The following is a 19117-nucleotide window of genomic DNA, read 5'->3' on the forward strand; positions in this document are numbered from 1 at the left end:
AGGCGCACTAAAACTGCCGCTATCATTAGGACTGCAGCAGACAGCTCTGAAACACTCTGGCCATGCAAATGGGGAGCTCAAGGGCTGTTGGCTCTCCCCGGATGAGAATCCAGGGATGTTTGATTTTTTTTGTCAGTGTGTCAAGGGGTCCCTACCAGCCTCCACCTCCTGGACAACGCTGCTGGCTGCAGGGGAGGCTGCAGGCTGCTGGCGTGCATGAAAAGCAACATTAGGGGAGGAAGAAACCATGGGCAGCTGCAGCTGGAGAGCTGCAGGTAACCCTCCTTTCCAGCCCTGCCCACAGTGGAGCAGACAGGGAGGCAGCAGCACTGCTGGCAAGGGATGCATCGCCCGGAGCATCCACCCCTGCAGCATCCTCATGCATGACTCCATCACCCGTGCCCAGGCAGCAGCACCTGCCCCATCGTTGCTGTTACACATCTCTGCTGGCTTCGGCACAGGACGCCCACCGGGGAGGGTGCAGGCTGGCCCCCGCGCTGCCTGGCGGCTGATGTCCCAGGGGCAGGGGCTCGGCAGGCGACGGCTGCCCAGCTCGGGCAACATGTGTACGGACAGGACTGAGAACCGTAAGAGCCAGTGGGACTTATGCAAGTACTTAAGGCACCGGGTTCAGCTTGGCATGGAGGGTTCCCTGGAGCCACCACGTATGTCTCGCTGGCACCAAGCTGAGGAGGAGAATGTGTGATGAAGGACAGGCAGAAGCAATGGGCACTGGCATGGTCCCAGAGATGCTGGCTGGTGGCACCAGCACCGAGGTTGCGTTTTGCCCTGGGAGGGTGGTGGGTGTGCACTGCTCAGAGTAAGGAGATTAATCCAGTTTTGGTGTCCATTTTCAGGATTATTACGAAACCAAAAGCAGCGTTTTTGGTGACAGCACCAAAGCAAACCTGCGAGGCAGTGTAGGGAGCCCTTCTCTGGATGCTGCTGTTGGGATGCACGACGCCTGCCCATGCACACGTGGATGCACAGGTTTTTAAGGGTGTCATGCTGGGACAGTGGAGCCAGCCCTTTACGACCCCCTGGCTGCTCTGGTGTAGCACCAGCGCAAAGGTGCTATTGAGGTGTGACGGTGGCACCCGTTACCATGCCGGCTGCTTGGTTGGAGCCCAACAGCCCCTACAACCTTCATGGTTAAGTAAAGACAAGGCGGGGTGGAAAAAAACCCGGATGATAAACACACGAGAAGTGCATGCTCTGTGCCAGAGTCACCAAATCATCCCGGTTTCAAAGGCTGCCTCCAGTCTCCACTGCTCGTCTTCTGCACTAATTAACATCTTTATGAAAGGCAACTTCTCCCAAGGGGGCAATTGTTTGATTATTATTATTTACTCAGAGATAGCGCAGCTTTTCTTCCCAACTTCAACCGACTACAGGAAATTAATTCTTAAAAAGCAGCCGGCACCGCCTGCTCTTCTGCTGCTGCTTTTCCTCCAGGGCTGGATGCAGCCAGGCTGGATGCAACCACCCTGGCTGCAACAGAAGGGCAGGGCATGCCCCTTCCCTGGCACTGCCTGCCGTGGCGGCACCCGCTCGCCTTTTTACTAATGCCTAGAAAAACTCAAGTGTTTCAGAGCAGATGTATGACATTGACCTTGCAAGCACAGGGGATTACTTCCCCCCACCCCGCCCAGCACCCAGCCGCAGCCCTGTTCTCCCCACTGCCTGGGGCAGGATGCATACAGAGGATGCTTGGAACACAGGCGCCCGCAGTGAACTGGGGGAGCAGGCGGCAAGCCCCACGCCGTGGCTCTGGCATGGGCAGCTCACGCCTGCTGGGGGTGATTTATTCCGGGGGCCATCTGGACCAGGGGGACAATGCAGTCCTGCATCCCAGTGACCCGGCGCATTAGTCACACCCTCCCCGCTCGACCTCTCCATCTCTTTGAGCGCCGCGAGACAAGAGCATCCCCTTCTCGCTGCCTTTTTTTGGGGCCCTTTGCTCCCCCCAGTCTTATCAGCTGCACCTTGCCATCTTCCCCACTGCCCTGCATCTCCATCACCATCACCATCATCACCATCACCTTCCTTCATTGAGCTTTTCTGCGATTGCTCAGGCAACAATGATTACGAGGGAGAGCAAGCAGGGAGGGAAAGAGCCCAGTGACTATTAGTGGCGGTGGCTTTATGGCAACAGGCACACAACTCATTCGTTTCATGTTTCGCGGAATATAAAAGCGCTGAAACATTTTAATTTTAAATTCTTATCATTGAATTTACTGCTTTTCTCTCGCAATGATTTGTGTTGCTTTTTAATTTTTACAGTCTCTACAGAAGCCAGATGCTACCGCCTAGGGCCAAAATAATAAAAACCCGCCGCAGTCGCGAGTTACAGAACAAAAAGGAAACGCGTGGCTGACAGAAGTTAATATCTCAATTTAACAGTGCTGCTCCGCTAATGATCCTTTGATATGTGTTTATTTAGAAAGGTCTGATCTTGACCTTGAAAGCAAACTAAACCACAAAGTCTTTATGAGAGGAGAGAAAGACTTTATTTATAGACTGGCTTTGCGTCAATCACGGCGGCAGCTGGACCCGCACTGGGTGAAGCACTGCCAGGCAGCCCATGGGTCCAAATGGGGCGTTAATTGAGGGACGCATTTTTTTGGGGGTGGGATGGGGGTTGGCTGCCGAGGAGGACTGCAGCATGCCCCCTATCTCCAGGGTAGGATGCTGAGCCCACCTGCAGAGACCTGCCTGCAAACCAAGGGATGTGGGCAGCTCCTTGCCTGCCAGAGATGCTCCGCAGGGGGACAGCATCTGCCCAGGCGTGGCCCTGCCAACAGCACAGGGGACAAGCCGTCCCCAAGCACACCCTGCCCAGCTCCTTGTCCCCAGCACATGGGAAGAGCCACTTCCACTCTCTGGCTGCTGCAGCACCCAGCTGCTTCATGCCTCCTGGAACATGGCACCCAGACTTCGGAAGGAAGAGGGGGAACACTCAGACCTGCACCAACACAGTACCAGCAGGTTTTCCTCCCAAAGAAACCAAGTGTTGCGCAAACCTAGCCTTTGGAAACGAAAATCCGATGACGCTTTTAGGGACCGATCCCGTTATACTGCATTTCCACCTCCCGGCTGGGGGAGGTGAGAGTTTCCCAGCTTCCTAACACTGTGTGAGCCCTGGAACGCACTGTGGAGCCTTCACACCTACAGCGTGCTGTGCTTTCAAGCCTAATTTCTATTTTTTTTAGGCCAAACAGTTGTTTGACGACATCTACAAACCCTAAAGCCTTCTGGCCAAAGCTGGAGGCATGCCCTCCTTGCAATGCTGTAGTCCTCAAAGCCTTATCCTTGTAGGGAGTATCTACCAAAAATATACCAATATGTATCAAAAAACGTTCAGGCGGCCAAAAATGTACCACATCAATGGGGAAAACCTGTCCTTTCCAGCACCCATTAGGCACTTTGGCACCAATGAGCTTATGGCCGTGGGAAGCTCTGTAAGACCAGGAATACTATAACCCGCTCTGGGGAGCTGGGACAGGAGGGTGCATCTTTGGGACACAGGGGCAGCACGTTTGCATCCTGCCGCCACCTAACAAAGCCAACGAGAGACAGAGGTCACCACAAAAGGCCTCTTTGCGTGTCGGCGGGAGGGATAAACGCCACCGTCAAGCCCCGTCTGGCCATGCAGCCGAGCAGGGAGAGCCAGGCCATATCACACCCTCGCAGACACGTCCTGGTTTAGATCCCTGAAGAAGCTGGCAACAGTGATTCAGCCTTGAGAAAAATGGGCAGCTGGGAGCCAGAAGAAACTTCTCCTGGGAAGGGAAAAAGTCCCTTGGAGTGAGGGGATGCGGTTTTCCTCTGAAGTGACTAAGCATGACCCGGAGCCAGCTTGGTGCCGGCAGAAGGGGATGGTGCTTGGAGATGCTGGCGCTGCCGAATCGATCTGCATGCACATGCCTTGTGCATCCAAACTCCCTTGCTCCCAATCATCCTTGGCAAAAAATAGCGTTCAGCTCCATCAATCCCCAAAGGTACTGATAGAAAACTGCCTTCTTTCCCAGCAAAACAAACATCACTTGGCCAAAATGCATTGATCTGTTCAGTACCTAGGTATCTAAGTGCAGCATCTCCCCTTGGTGCCACTTTCTCCTAAGCCTGTCCCATCGCTTTCCATCCCAGAGAATGCTGGATCCACTCCTGCCATTCCCAAGGAAGCTGCACGTTGCAGAACCATTCCAGCCCTTCCTGAGGATAAGAGTTTCCCCGGGGCAACAGGAGGCAAATTGTGGCGGTGTTTCTGGCCACCACATCGGAAGGGAAGCTGTCATCTACTCGCTCACTCGTCATCGCCATGCTGGTTTCCCAGATTTCCTCTTCCCAGTTGGAATTTGGAGTGAAACCAGCTGAAAAAATAATTTGACTTTCCATTGAAAACTGAAAATATTTTCCCCATTGCTTTCTGAGCGATAGTTAAATTAACACATTAGAAACCACTCCATCTTTAAACAAAGAGCTTCAGCGAGGAGATGAAAGCCTCATCCAGTGTTTCTGGTCCACTGAGAGCCAAGCCCTGGGTCCTTCTGGGCAAAGATCCTCTACCATAAGCATTTGCCAACCGACACATCACGGTGGGTGTGTGCTTTTCCCTGCCAGGAGGGTTTTAGGGGGCAGCAGATGATGTCCCTGGTCAGCAGCATTACATCCTGCCCTCTGCGATGCCCCTGTGCTCCCTTACGGGGCTGTAGCATCCCACCCCATGGGAGACCACCATCAGCATCACCACCATCACCATCACTGCCATCGCCATCAACCTGCCTGCCCATCGCTGCCCTGCTGCACTCTCCACTCTGGATCACCCTCAGCTGAGGTGGTGCCACTCTGGCACCCTCCGACCCTGTGGTGATGCCGCGAGTCCTGGGTCACGTCTCAACCCTTTTGGTGGCATGGGCGGCCACCCCTAGCAGAGCATGGCCAGTGGAGTGACCGGCTGCCATGAGGCACAAAGCCAGGATTCGCAGCATCTGCTTATTATTCCTGCACCCCCATCATTATAAAAAAAAAAAAAAAAAAAAATGAAAAGGCCCTCTTGGTAAAGCTGGGGAGACGCGAAATGGTACCGAGCGCAGCCTCTCCCTCAATGCTTGTTGGTTTGTTTTTTTTTATTTATTTTATTTTAAAAGCAGGGAGACGCGAATCCTGGGGGACGAAAGTAACTGCTAAGGTAAGTTAAACCTTGTTGAGATGAACTTTCCTGCTACTTTTAATTAAAAGTTCTTTGGAATTAAAAAGGACACTATTCAGGAAAGGCTGAAAAAAAAAATTCATTGACACCAGCCCGCCCCCCTCCCCTTTTTCCCAAGGAAAAGAAAAAGCTGTTTTTGTGTGTCTGCTCACCCAGCCCGCACTGTACAAAAGGAAGCGGATTTGCAGCAAGACACATGAGATGACCCCCTGACCCCGAGCCGCTGAAAAGTCCTCAATGGCATAAATACCAGATAATCAATCACATACCAGGAGGGCCGGTCCCCCTGCCCTCGCCCCCGCCGCCGGGTTTATGAGAGATGCACTGTAAATGGACACCGGCTCCTGACGGGAGGCCCCTCTCGGCATTCCTCCGCCGGACCAGGAGACCCCAGCCGCCTGCTCGCCCGCGTTTCATCCCTATTTTATAAAGCCCTGGCACGGCAGTGCTGAGCATCCTCAAGCTTGCCCGAGAGACTGGGAGCGCGCTTTCTTTCCCGCTCTGGAGTGAAGGGGTTCAAGAAGCATCTCTTTGTGCTCTGGAGGGATGGCCAAGCATCCTCCAAAGCCATCGCAGGCGGGCACACAGAAACCTGGGAGAAACCAGCCCCATCTACAGAAAGCTTTGCTTTTTTTGGGGGGGGTTCTCTTGATTTTTGAAGCCATCACAGGTTCTAGCAGCAACTGTCCCACGCTGGTTTCCCTTATGAGGGCTCTGACAAGCATCTTGCATGCGAGTAGAGGGCTGCCCAGTCCCCCCGTGCTCCAGGGGCAACAATGGATATTAAAGCTTTCAAAGGAGGGGGAAAAAAAAAAAATTGCTGGGATACTGCGCTGGTTCGGTTAAATGGGGAGCCACTCGGCAACTAAATTTGATAATGCTTTTGTCCACGGGTCAGAGGTTAAATATGTTCACACTAATCCCCTTCATCTAGAATTAAAGGACAAGAAAGATTTCTCTGTAGCTTAGCGAGAGGGCTTTTCTCATCGTGCTTTAAATAGTATTTGCACAGGAAAATTAAAGGCCGACCATCGGCCACTGGCCACGGGTGCTTGCCGCGTTTCCATCCCCTGGCTCGGTGGTGGTGAATCTGCCTGCCCGCACAAAGCCTGACCTCATTGCGCTTCCCACCTTGAAGCTCAGAACCTCAGGGAATTTTTGCTGCCGTTTGAAATAAAGGTGGAAAAAGCGGCTGCAGTTTGGGAGACAGGGAGATTCCCGGTTTCAGGAATGCACGCCGGGACTCAGATTTCAAGTGCTGTCACAGGACATTACTGTCAGACAAAGGGGCTCTGTGCTGAGCCCCCCAGGACTTGCCACCCCAAGACCCTGCAGCAGCCTGGCTGGGGATGGTGCTAACGAGGCACTGATGAGACCTCGCTGTGTGCGCTGGCCGGCTCCCGGCACGGCACGCCATGGCTGCTTGCCGCACTTGGAGGTGGTGTGGGGCAACCTGGTGGCCACGGGGCAGCTGCTTGAAATGTGAATTACACTCCTGAGTGATGGAAGCTTCTGATGGGAAGCGCTGCTGATCCAGCCCTCGTTTTTATAGAAATAAGTGTTTGCAAAAAGTGCTTTCCTTTGAAGACACCAGCTTGTGTGGGAAGAGGACCTGGGCCATGAGCCGGGAAGCAGAGAGGCAATGGGCTCAAGCTGAACGCTTCCACTTGTCCTTCCCTTGACCTGTACTGTTTTCAGCCCTTTTTGAAAATCAACTTAACTGCAAGAGTATTTAAAAAACTCAGGGCTTTGCATTTTTGATGCATTTGAGTTGCTCTGTTTTACCAGCCCTTCCTCAACTCATCATTTGTGTTTTGTTCTGGCACAGCTGAAGGTTGGAGTGAGTGAGTTCTGCTCTGTGTCAAGCAGCCAAAATTAAGCATGGAGCATTTTTTACCAAGGTTCTTCTAAATACATTCACAGGTGATGGCTGCACAAAAGCTGCCGCACCTGAGCATGGCACATCTGGCTCCAGTCGGGTGCCTGTACCCAGAAATGTTACAGCAGCCATGAAAACATCTTTGCTGTTGGCATTTCATGTTTTCAGTTGCTGCTGAAGCCCCATATCCCCAGGGCTCCTTCTGGCAGCAGCTTCCCCAAATCTGACTGTTCGAGTTGGGTCAAGGATGCCCGTTGGGCGCTGCCAGCCTTTGAGGGTGCCAGGAGTAATGTCTTTGCACCCTCCGCGTGCAATGGTTAAATGGAATTGTTTCCTAAGCTCAGGAGTCAGTCTGAACTGATTTCCGCTGTTCCAGTGCAGCATGGAGCACTCCTGCCTCCTCTGTATGAGCCATGATCCTTGCCCCCAAGCCAAAGACCATCTCAGTCCAGCGTCTGCTGCTTGCAACCTCTGATGGAAGCTTTCGGGGACAGTGACATGCTGGAGTCGTGCACAGGGGCTTTTGCAGCACTTCCGTACCTGAGCATCCAAAATCCAGGCTCATGTCCAAGAGAAAATCTGCAAAGCATCCTCTGGGCATCACCACAAAGCATCGCCCGCACTCCCTCCCCCATCCGGGACCGCGGAACCAAAGCGAGCATGGGAGGGATAATTACCTCTAAGCGTACTTAATACTACAGTGCATTATCTCTAGTTACGGAGAAAAATGTGATCCGGCAGTATTTCCCCCAGAAGCCTCACCGAGCTGCTCTCTGAAAACTCTCATGAGTCCTGTGAAACAGTAATAGAAAGTCACAGGCAGCCCAGGAAGGCGTTGCGTTGGTTTTGGTAAGGAAGTGTGCCGGCTGCTCATGGCCGGGCACCGCTCCGAGCAAGCCCTGGGAGAGGATGCAGCGAGACGAGTCAAGAAGTACATCTCCTGAACCCCAGTCACCTGCTGCCAGAGCAGGGATGCTGCAGGCAGCTGTTTATGGCAAGTGCCACCATCAAGACAAGCCCCAGCCGTCGGCGGAGTCAGAGGAGCATTCCAGCAGAGAGCCGGCTCGGCCGCAGCTCACAGTTGCCGCACAGCTGAGCGTAAGGCAAACAGAATTTATGTTTCAACACAGTTCATGGCTCACGTCACCAAACTTGCACCTTATGTTCCACTCGCTCAAAATCCTTAATTTCCAACACCAAAAAACCCAAGTGTGACATATGTCTATAGCATCACTGGTATTTTTTAGGTGGGTACCATTTTGAGGTCGGGGGAGTGAAGCCAAAGAAAGGAAATAAGACATATACATAATTAATCAGTAAATGCTAACTTTGCAAAGAACAGAGATGGTGTGTGCCCACGTGACAGCACAGCTCCGTTGCACCCCCCCCCCGCCCCCAGCTCCTCCAGGCTCCCACACATCCCCTTGGCAAATCCAAGCTCATAATGGGGTTGCTGGGATGCTCTTCCACAGAAAAATGCCAAGTGCTCTGGCATTAAAAAAAAAAAGAAAAGAAAAAAAAAAATCACCATGTACTTCAATGTGTGTTTAGAACAAGAACAGGATTTTTTTTTGGGAAAAAAGCAGTTAAAGCCCTGCTGAGACAGGGAGGAAGGCTGCACTTGCTGACACTTCCCATAGGACCCGCTGCAGGGGCATCCCACCACCACCACTGCCTCCTCTCCTGGGTTCTTGCTCTTGTGCGCCAGTTCCTTCTCCCTTTGTACCTCTGCTTATACCGCACAACTGTTTTGAATCTCTAAAATAATGTGACAAGTTAATGATGGCACAATTATCTAAATGTTTAACAGACATGTTATCTAAGTGAATCGGATTGAGATTCCATCCTGCTGACAATAAACATCAATGGGAGAGCAGAAAGTGATAGGCAAATTATCACCAACCCTGCAATTTCAATGCTATTAAATTTGGAGGAATAACAGCCCTGAGGCCTGTAAACTCTGAATAAAATAGACCCTTGTGTTTGGCCAACTATTAAATCAAAACGCTACCAACATCCCAGGGAAAAAAAAAAAGAAAAAAAAAAGGGTGTGTGTGGAGATTTATAGCTTTTCAATTTTCAGTTCCATGCAGGTTTTATTAACTCCTTTTTACTACTTGTGTCCTGGTGCCGGCATTGCCAGCCAGAGGGTTTGAGGGATGTGGGCAGGGGGTGCTCACAGGAACGGGGCAAGTCTCCCGTGCAAACTGCACAGTGGCCGGGGGCACACCGACCCCACAAATCAAGGAGCAACTACATGCCAAAGAAAACACACTCTGCATCAGGTGTCGAGCATGCCCACGTGAAATTGGGTCAGGAGTAAATCTATGCTGGCCCACTGACGGACATCGGCCACCCAGCGCATACATGCTCGCGCGCGTTAATTGCCTTGGCACACGGGAGGAAACTCTAGACAAGTCACCTCTGATATTTATAAAAGTCGGCGGCGAGCCCAAAACCCGTTAGCGTGAACACCAGCCATGCGAGCATCCCGAGCCCCAGTGCCGCTTGCTCTGGGGTACTCGGGCTGTCTTCTCAATGCATTTCGATTTATTCCTCTAACTTTTTAGGAGAAGGGTAAGGAATTTTCCACACTGTCCTCGCAGTTTGGCACCGACCTTGTGCTGCTGGAAGATGAGCCAAAACAGTTCCTGCTTTTCCTATTGCCATGGGACAGGGGCCAAGGACAGTGACACCCGGACAGGGCGTCTCAGTCCCGAGTTGATGGGGCTGTGCACAGCACACAGCCAGCTCTGTGCTTACAAGCATAAACTATTTTTTCTTTATTTATTATTATTTTGTACCTTGCCTCAGAAAGCAGGGCGTAGGCTTTCTGCTGCAAGAGATGGGCAGCGCTTGATGCAGCACATGTACAACAGGCTGGCTTTGTATTTTGCACTGTCATTCAGAGGAGCAGTGAGGACAACAGGAAAAAAAAATAATAAGTGAAATAGAGGGTCCTAGACCCCAACTGTTCACCCAAGAAACATTTCAGCCCTACATGCTGAAAAGAAACCTTATACCTTGGCCACCCATTGCAGAAAAACTCTGCAGCTGTAGGTCGTCTGGAGAAGCAGCGAGGGTTTAGAGACCGGTCCTGCATCCTCCCTTCAGCACCATGTTTTTGAGCAAAGTGGGTACATGTTGGGTCAGCCCCTACCAGATGAGCCCCACTCAGTTTTTGATGCCATGCTTGAAGGAATCTACCTGCATCTCTATCAAAAAGGGCTGTTTTTTTTTTTTGTCTGGAAGGTCAGAAAGTCTTTTTCAAACCAACCTGCTGCTAAGGGCAAAGGGAGGATGCTCCCCCTCCCCCCCCAAAAAGATCTGTTCTGGGAGATGCCGTTATTTGGGAATGGGGTTAATTATAGCGATGGCAGGGGAGGAATGCTTTCCATGCCAGGGCAGAGCTCTCTGCGTGCCACCCGAGGAGAGGAAGCGATTCATTTCATCTGCCCTGGCTGCTCAGCACCTCTCTGCCGTGTAACCGAGTCACCCGTGTTTACAGCTGGAGGCGGTGACAACGATAAACCCACTTCACTTCGGTCACCGTGTCCTCTGTGCTCCATTTCCCCATCGCCCTTTGAGCTTTGGCGTGGTCCAGCCCCCAGGTTTCAGCAACCAAAGGGGCTTTAATCCCCACAGAAGGGCCAAGATCGTTCACAAAACCATGTAGCTGCTCTGCATCCAAATGGTGGTTTTGGGTGAGGGCATCACTAAATAGCTGCTCAACAGCACCCGCTCCCAACGATACGCCTGGGGTGAAGGAGCCCTTGGTACCACGGTGAACCAGGCTCCCACTGATGCCGCAGAATGCTCCACAGGTCCAGGGAATAGAAGGGAACGGGGAGCTAGCTGCTGTTGGCTTGGCCACCTTTAACTCCCTGCCTGGGTTGCTTGCCTTGGGCAGAGTCAGTCCCTCTGGGTCACTGGCTGCCCTGTCACAAGCCCTTTTCCTCCTCCTTGACCTGCAGCGCATGTGGTTTTTAGATAGACCCTGCACTGCCCAGCCCAGCCTCCTGCTGCACACCTCTGGATAAAGGAGGGCAATTACTTTACGATTTATGAACTGGTGCTCAGCCAGCACTGCTCCCACATCGGATGATGCCCAGAGATATTCCTGCCTGGTGACACAGCACTTTGCATCGCTGGTCGGTTCTCAAACCCCCAGCGTGAAGCTGGCCAGACTCTCCGTGCCAGCCCAGCTGCCCCGAGCGCAACCTTGGCCACCAGTGGCATTTACCAGGGTTTTCAGTGCTGAAAGACAAGCTTATGCTCAGTTAAACCGCTCCTGATATAGCACAGGGAGGAGCGGGCGCTTTGCCCTGTTCTAGCTTGGTTTTGGGGGTTTGAAGCTCCACCTGGGACCACCCAGCCCCCAGTTCCCCCATGCCCTCCAGCAAACCTTGCCCAGGGCAAGGCGGCCTTTGCAAGAGGCATAAAGAGCTCCTTGTGCTCCCTTGGCGGTGGCCACACCAGGAAGCACAACAGCAGGAACGCGGCAGAGCCAGCTGCTGAGAGCCATTTGGAAAGGGACAACGGTGTTTTGCTTGCAGAGGGAACGCATTCCCTTGAGTTTGCCGTGCCAGCATTTCTCGTGTGCGGATGTCAACCCTGAGCAACACGCAACACTGCTGTGCGAACCACTGCCTCGTACCCGCGTTGTAGTGGAAGAGCAGGTGGGGCTGCCTTGCCCCTGCAAAGTGCAGGTGCCAAGAAATTAATTGGCTGAGTTGCAAAACCAGGCAAAGCTTGCCCATGGCAACTACTCCAGTTGGGGTCTGAAACCTGTATGAGCACAAGGGAAAGAGGTTTTCCATGCACAGCTGGGTCCAGCCCTCCCCAAACCCCTGTGCTCGGGTCCCAGAGCACCCTTTCTTGCAAGCGGCTGCTCACCCACCACACAGCCCCATTGTCCAGCAGACATTTGCACCCATGACCACGCGGCAGTGTGACGAGACCTCCCCAGAGCTCCAGATGCCAGGTGTTTATTCCCATTAATGCTCTGAAAAAGGGCAACGGACCTATCAGCGTAGGCTGGGATTTGCAAATGATTTGTAACTCATCGCTCAAAGGCTCCCGAGCATCCAAACACTCCCAACAAAGGTATTTATCCCTTCAGAGGTGCTTCTTAAACCTCAATGGTGGCCAAGAGCTGTCACACTGGTAAAATTTTCATGCACATGGCTTGAGAAACCCAGGGTGACCAGTGAGCGGTGCAAGGATGCTTGGTTTAACCACAGTCGGGTTGCGCTCCTCCCTCCACCAACAGCACCGTTACGAGTTCAACAAAACCAGACCAAAGCAAGTCAGCAGCAAATATCCACACCCAAAAGCCATTTGGGGAGGTTTCCCTTGCAAAGATGCATGACTGCGCACACGCAGATTTCCATGCAAATACAAACCCATTTCCAATTAAGAGTAGCAAGCAGAAAATGCAGCCAACTTACCTTAATTAAAGTCAAGAAACAGATCTGGGCATGTCAGAAGTGGGAACCGCAAAGAGTTAAGCTCTCCATTGGGCCAAGGGCTGCACAGGTGGCCTAAGTGTTAAACTTGTGCCTATGCAAAGGATGGAAAATGAGGGCCACGTACCTGTGTGCGTCTGCCTGTGTGTCTCCAGGGCATCTTCCTTCGAGAACTGAGCGCCACACTGATCGCAGACCAGGGCTTTGGCGCCCGCTGGGGAGAGAAAGGGGAGAGGAGGGTTATTGGAAGGATGCCTGCCCAAACCTGTGTGGGGGACATTGTTAAGACCACATTGTTAAGTATTGGAGGGGTTTCATATTTTACGTCCCCCTGCACAGCCACAAAAAGCAGCACCTTGCTTGACCCCATGGTCTCGCTCCTTATGCAAAATAAAGAAGTCACTTGCCAGGAAGGATTAAATATATTTAAAAAAAAAAATCATTAAACTTCAATGTGTTTCATTAGCGTTGCAACTGATCTAATTGTAATTGGTTTCCTGCCCCTTCCCATCACAGCTGCCATTGCTGGTACCCAAGGACGGTACCTGAGGATGCATCTGGTCAGAAATGTGGCTGGAACGGTGTGACTGAGCGAGCAGCTCAGAGACGTCTTCAATTGTTGGAGAGAGAAATGGTGTTGGGGGGGGGAGGTTCTCAGAAAATCACTATCAGTATGTGCTGCTAGTTCGGGTGAGGAAAAAACCAGGATGCCCAGCAGCAGATAAGTAACTTCCAGATAAAACCAGATTAACGATACACACCACGTCCAAAGCATTGCTGCTGGGACAAAGCTGCGGAACCATTTCTTAGATTTCAAGGTTTGATTCATCTGTTGTGAGGAGCTGAGCATGACAGAGCAGCCTTCGAGGCGGGGGCCACTACTCCGCGGCATGCTGCACTGCACATTTCCCAGGGTCCAGACAGCGTCTCCTGTCCCCTGCCCGTCCCCCATAAGCCCCCCGCCCTGCTGTCAGGCTGGGTTGTGGAGAAAGGTGCCCAGAAAAGCCAAGGCGGGAGAGAAGGAGGTATCAGGAGATGCATTCAAAAGAGAATTCCTTCGCCTTTAAATTGTCTCAGTAATGGCTGGCTCACAGGCAGAAATATTTGGCAGTGGTGAAATTAAAAGTGATAAATTTTCTCGCCAAGCGTTGATCGATAATAGAGGTCTCATCTGTTAATCAATATGACAGTCTGCCTGTTTACTGTGCATATGTTGTTCTCCGCCGCCCTCGCCGTGATGTCAAGTTTGCATTCAAAACAACCCGAGTGCACACAGGCCACATGGCCACTCATGGAGGGATAAACACAGGGGGGAAAAAACCAAAAAAGGGCTTTGGGGTGACGTGAGGAGGGCGTTGGGGCAGCTCCCCCTGCACATGCCACTGGCCGGAGAGCCACGAGCCCAGGATGCTCGCAGGGATGTGGAGCATTGCAAGGATGTGGGTGCTGCCGGCAGTTCACCCACGGCAGGGAGAGGAGCACACCATAAAGGGCACCAAGACCTGATGGGATGGGGAGAAGCTGCTGCAGCGGCAAGGGGACGGGGATCGATAGGGCAGTGGACGTGGGCTGCCCTCCACTCGGCACGCCGGCGAGGGCGATGTGCAGCCGGCAGTTGCCAAGGCAATGACTCTCCATCGCCACTCGAAGCTCTCCCAGCCCCACGGCTGCGAAGCATGATCCATGCGGATACGGCAACCTGCGGCGGCAACAGGTCCTCCCCGGGCAGAGCAGCCTGCTGGCGTTTGCCCCCTCCCCACCACGATGCACCGGTGATGCTGGGGGGGTCCTGTGCTCAGGGCAAGCAGCTCCCTGCATCCACGATGCGCGGCAGTCATGCTAAATGCAGGGTTTGCTTTTTCTTCCCCTGTTTCTACGTGGGGCTGGAGGGGAGGACATACACGCCGGTGCCCTGTGCCCTTCCCCCCCCCGAGAGCCAAGCACCGGCAGGGCCAGGGCTGGAGGGAGCCCGCAGAGCAGCCCAAGGGGTGCACAGCAAGGGAAGGCAAAGGCGGCCAGCATCTGGCTGGGGAGCAGGCGGCGGGGGGCGGGGGGACACAGAAAAAAATTCCTGGTGAGGCAAAAATAAACAGGGCGAATGCCAGGAGGAGCTGGGTGCACTCGCTTACATAAGGAAGCACAGTGTGTACCAAAACAGCGGACCCAAAAAAAGCCAGAGCTGTCAGAACAATGAGTACAGACGCGGGGCATTTTACAGCAGGCGCTGCCGTACAGTTTTATTTACAGTACCTCTTATCAGCGCGGGAACAGCACGCTGCCTGCCAATTTCCAAAGGCCAGGACTGCGTGTTCTTTCCCTCAAGTAGATGTGTACTCCAGGCAGGGGAATTTTTTTCTGTGTTTTTTTTATTTTTTTTTTCTCATCAGCAAAACAAAAACTGATACAGAGCCAGGATTCCTGTAATGTACACATGCTCGCGGAGAAGGGAGGAGGAGGAGGAGAAGGAGGGAGGGTGGCAATTGAATATGTAAATAGTTCAAGGTTAATTTTACTATGTGAGTCACCAGGAAAAATGTCATCCAACATCTGAGCTTATTATAACAAGGCTCAGAAAAAAACCCCAACCAACCACACCACAGCTCGATGTTTGTTATTAAAGGGAGCAGGACATATTTGAAAGCAGCACATCCAGAGCCTGTGTCAGGGCTTTCTTCTCTCCCTCACGCCTTTTTCCATCCTTTAAATGACACCCATAGAAACGATTAGCCTCTCCAAATGTACGCACGAGTTTGGGGAGGGTATTTTTAGCAAGTGCCTCGTATCGCCTACGGTATATAGATATCTCCGGATGATCTTCCCGATGGGACGGGACTCCGCGTGCTGCCAAGTATCAGCCGTGTTTCAGCGCGAGCCCCGCAGTTGGCACCGACCTCCCCACCGTACATTTATATCTGTGCAGGCAAATTTATAGCTTCTGCCTAATGAAGGTCCCTGTAGCAAGAGGCTGGGGCAAAACGGGTGAGGAGTCTCTGCCTTTTCCATCCAGAGCTATCTGCACAGTTATCGCTGCCCCATGTCCCCCCCTCGGCAAGGTTAGCGCTGCCCAGGGACCGCAGTGTCCCCGAGGCAAAGCAATCAGGAGGGGCAGGGCTGAGTTATTTAATTTTCCCTAAAAGCAGTGCAAGGGAACAGCCTCACGCTGGCCAGGACGGGCAGCGCTGTTGGGGTTTGAAGCAACACTCAGACATGGGATGCCCAAGAGGGTCATGGCAAGCATCCCCTGCGCACGGCTCAGGCGTAGCTCGGCCAGTCTGAAGACAGAGCTGCTCTAGTCTGAGCTGCTACCATCCCAACGGTACCTCCCAGCACCCGTTTGCTTTAATTACTTTATTGGGGACGAGAAATAGGCTGTCCACTCTTAGCACTTCGGATGGTAGGAAGCAGCAAACGGCCCCCCTCCCTTGCCACTGCCTGCCCCTAACCGGGGGGCTGCAGCCCCTCGGCCATGCGCCAGCCCCAGCTGCCCACCCCTCTCCTGGCAGAGGAGTGCAGCTGAGGGGGCAGGTGCAGCAAACGCCCCCTTCCCCTTCCCAGCTCCATCCACAACCCATCAGAGCCCCCTTTCCCTGTGCCTGCGTTCCTCGCCACGAGATAAACTCTATGGGGCTGGGGGTCAAGAGGCTGTGGGGAGAGGGGCTCTGAAAAGACAAACTCTCCCCAGGGAAAAAACAAGGGAAAAGGAGAAAGAGAGGCCGTGAGCATCCTCTGGAGGAGGAGGGGGATGATGGGTAAAGGAGGAGGAAGGTGGGAAATTGGCAATTTCCCCAGGCCACATGGGGAGGATGGTGGCAGGTATGGACAGACAGGCTGGCAGCGACAGCACCCTGGCCCTTCCCCACCATGGTTTCACCAAAATGGCCCCACCAGCACCATGCAACATCTACTCCCCTCCCTCTCCCAGCACAGGGGATTAATAAGAATTTGGGATTATTTATTATTAACAGGCTGTAATTGGTGAGAAGGAGGAGGGGGGGGGGGAAATATGGATTAAAAAAAATCGCCAAGTAAATTTATGCACTGTCGTCGCTTTACTACCTAATTAATTCAGTAATTTCAAAAACAATTTTATTTATGTTCCATTTACCACATCAAAAGTGCAAAGAAAAAAAAGCACCAAACCACAGTGATGCTAAAATAATACCTCAAGGCATCTATTTTAATCAGTGAAAAAAAAAAAGGGGGCGGGGGGGGGGGGGGGGCGGGGGGTGGAAAAAGATAGCCGGCCTCAGTTTCTATACAATCTCTGTCGGGCAGACCACCAACTCGGGGAAAGCGAAGCAGCCAAGCCCTCTGCGAGTGCCTTCCTGGCTGCCGAAAACAGAGCTTGTCAAAAAAAAAACCCCAAATCCATAATGGCCTGAGGCTCCTCTCCAATCTATTTTCTGCTCAGCTGGTTTTAAATGAAGTTATTATGAGTCATTAAAACACCCGCAAGCCTGTGGAAGTCAGCCAATTACAATTTTAAATTTAGCCTGTTCTCTACCCCATTCTCTTGTTTTCTCCTTTTGCCCACATCAAGCTGCATTTTGATTTTTATTATTGCTGTTATTATTATTATTATTATTTCCCTTCTCCCCTGTTTCACCCAAGTGGAAGAGACAGTCATGAAAAATCTCTGCACTAAAAAAATACGCCGGAGAAACCCAGGAAGGGCCAAAAAAAAAGACGAAGCCTGCAGAGCAGGCTGGATTTAGAGGCAAACGGCTTTGCCTCCTTTTTCCCAAAGTGCCATCAAAAGGCAATAATTGAATATAAGGAAATGAGTGAGGCGCAGGCTTTGGGAGGTGAGGAGGGACTCCTGAGCCAAGCACGAACGCCAGCCTAAGCCAGCAGATAGGATGCGCCCAGCCCGTGCCCACCGCCTTGCTGTCGCTCCTGGCCCTCCTCCCCAGCTTGGAGCAGGGAACAGTTGTGGGGGCAGCACCAGGGGGGCTTCAGCAGTTCCTCCCAGCCCTGCGTCACCCCAGCATGACCGGACCCACGGGTGGCTCTTGCGGGAAGGATACTCCAGCAGCAACCCACGGGCCACTCCGGAGAGGCTTGGCAAAGCATGGGGAACGACAGAGCAGGGGCTTGGGGGTGGGCAAGGAGGGGGGCCACCAGCAACATCATCACCCAACCTCCACCAGCTGGCACCACTGACTGCCATGCTGCACGGTGATGGGTGGAGCAGGGGGTATTTTCATATGGATAGATAAATAAATCAATAAATCTGGATTTTTAGCTGGGGAGCAAAAAAAAAAGGCAGGTTCTTACATAATTCCCCCTTCCTCTCCACCCCGCGAGCGCTGCTCTCGCCAGGAGCCTCCTCTCGGCGGGGAAAAAATGACAAACCCCATCCAAAGCCTCGGCAGCCCCGCACGGCAAGCGAGCGAGCACGGCGCGTACTGCACAGCCCATAAAACTCCAAACAGCCTCCAGACACTCCTGCAATCGTCCTCCATCAAAACACTTTGTCTTGCATACAGAAATGCGTTGGGGCGCCGCGCGGAATACCAAATCAGCCCGTGACGGTGCGGGGAGGCGGCTCCTTGGCAACTGGGGGGGCTTCACAGCCGTGCCGCTCGACAGGAAACAAAATCTGTCAAGCCTGTTGGGCAAATGATAAACATTACTGGTATTAAATAAAAAAAAAACAACACAAAAAAAACCACCAACACAAAAGCCGCATGAATGGCTGGCAAGTGTGTGTGGAGGGATGGGGGGGCTCTTGCCCCATTCACCACCTCCCTCCACCTCAGGAGAGGGGGGTCTCCAGCACCACGACACCGGGGGGAAGTTGGAGAAGTTTCCCCCATCCAGCAGGGAAGCTGGGGGAAGTGGTGATGGCTGTTACGTGTACTGGTAACAACGCTAAGGGACGTGCATCAGATGCGCTGGGTATGGGGAGAGGCGTGAGGGGTCCCAGCACCCCGCTCTGCACCCCACCCTCCATAACAAGGGACGGCCAAAAACGGGGAGTGGGGACAGGCGGCGGGTGAAAAATAAACGTATTTCGTCAGGTAAGGGTGACGGGGGGAAGAAAGCAGCTGGCTCTGACCCAGCGGCCAGGTCCAGGAACGCAGCCAAAACAGGAGCTAAAAAGCAAACCATATTCTTCTGGTCTCGGCTCAGGCTCTCGAGGCAGAGAGGATGGGGAAGGAGGGGAGGGGGGACGAGAGAAATGTATTTTTCATCAGCCAGTGTATAATTTATAAACAGCATTAAACAGTTTTTGTTTTCTTTCTTCCTCTCCCCCGTGTGCGCGGCTTGGCCGGCAGTCAAGCCTGCATTAATTTCTGCTGTGGGTACAGTGTGTTCTTGGATGCACATCTGCGGATGATCATAAACGCGGGAACGCTGGCAGAACATCCAGACCTGCCGGCAGGCCGCTGACATCACCCGGGACCGAGCGCCGGCCGCCGGCCAGCCGGGGCGGGGGGGCGGACGCGTCCCCGGGGAGCCACCACGGGTACCAGCCGGGGGGCGAGGGGGACACAGCCACCGTCACCCCCACCACCAGTGCATTGCCTCCTGGTGCTCCGGGAGAAAATGCCG

General features: G+C 53.0%; 1 protein-coding gene and 1 long non-coding RNA gene across 4 annotated transcripts in view; both read right to left on the minus strand.

Annotated features, from left to right (window-relative positions):
- The window catches only part of ZBTB16 (zinc finger and BTB domain containing 16), a 66051-nt gene that overhangs the window by 10320 nt on the left and 36614 nt on the right, over positions 1-19117 (minus strand). For both annotated transcript variants that reach the window (XM_080366915.1, XM_080366914.1), the window contains exon 4: positions 12687-12773. In XM_080366915.1, coding sequence (XP_080223041.1) covers positions 12687-12773 — 87 coding nt within the window. The remainder of the gene's footprint in view (positions 1-12686; positions 12774-19117) is intronic.
- On the minus strand, positions 7660-12679 carry LOC308054154. 2 transcript variants are annotated; one of them, XR_013923985.1, is made up of 2 exons: positions 11992-12679; positions 7660-11879 (listed from the first exon to the last, which is right to left on the minus strand). It is a non-coding gene; the product is annotated as an uncharacterized lncRNA (long non-coding RNA). The 2 variants fall into 2 exon arrangements; XR_013923986.1 differs by having other exon boundaries at positions 11988-12679.

Source organism: Falco punctatus (assembly GCF_963210335.1).
Source record: "Falco punctatus genome assembly, chromosome: 16".
In the NCBI taxonomy this organism is placed as follows: domain Eukaryota; kingdom Metazoa; phylum Chordata; class Aves; order Falconiformes; family Falconidae; genus Falco; species Falco punctatus.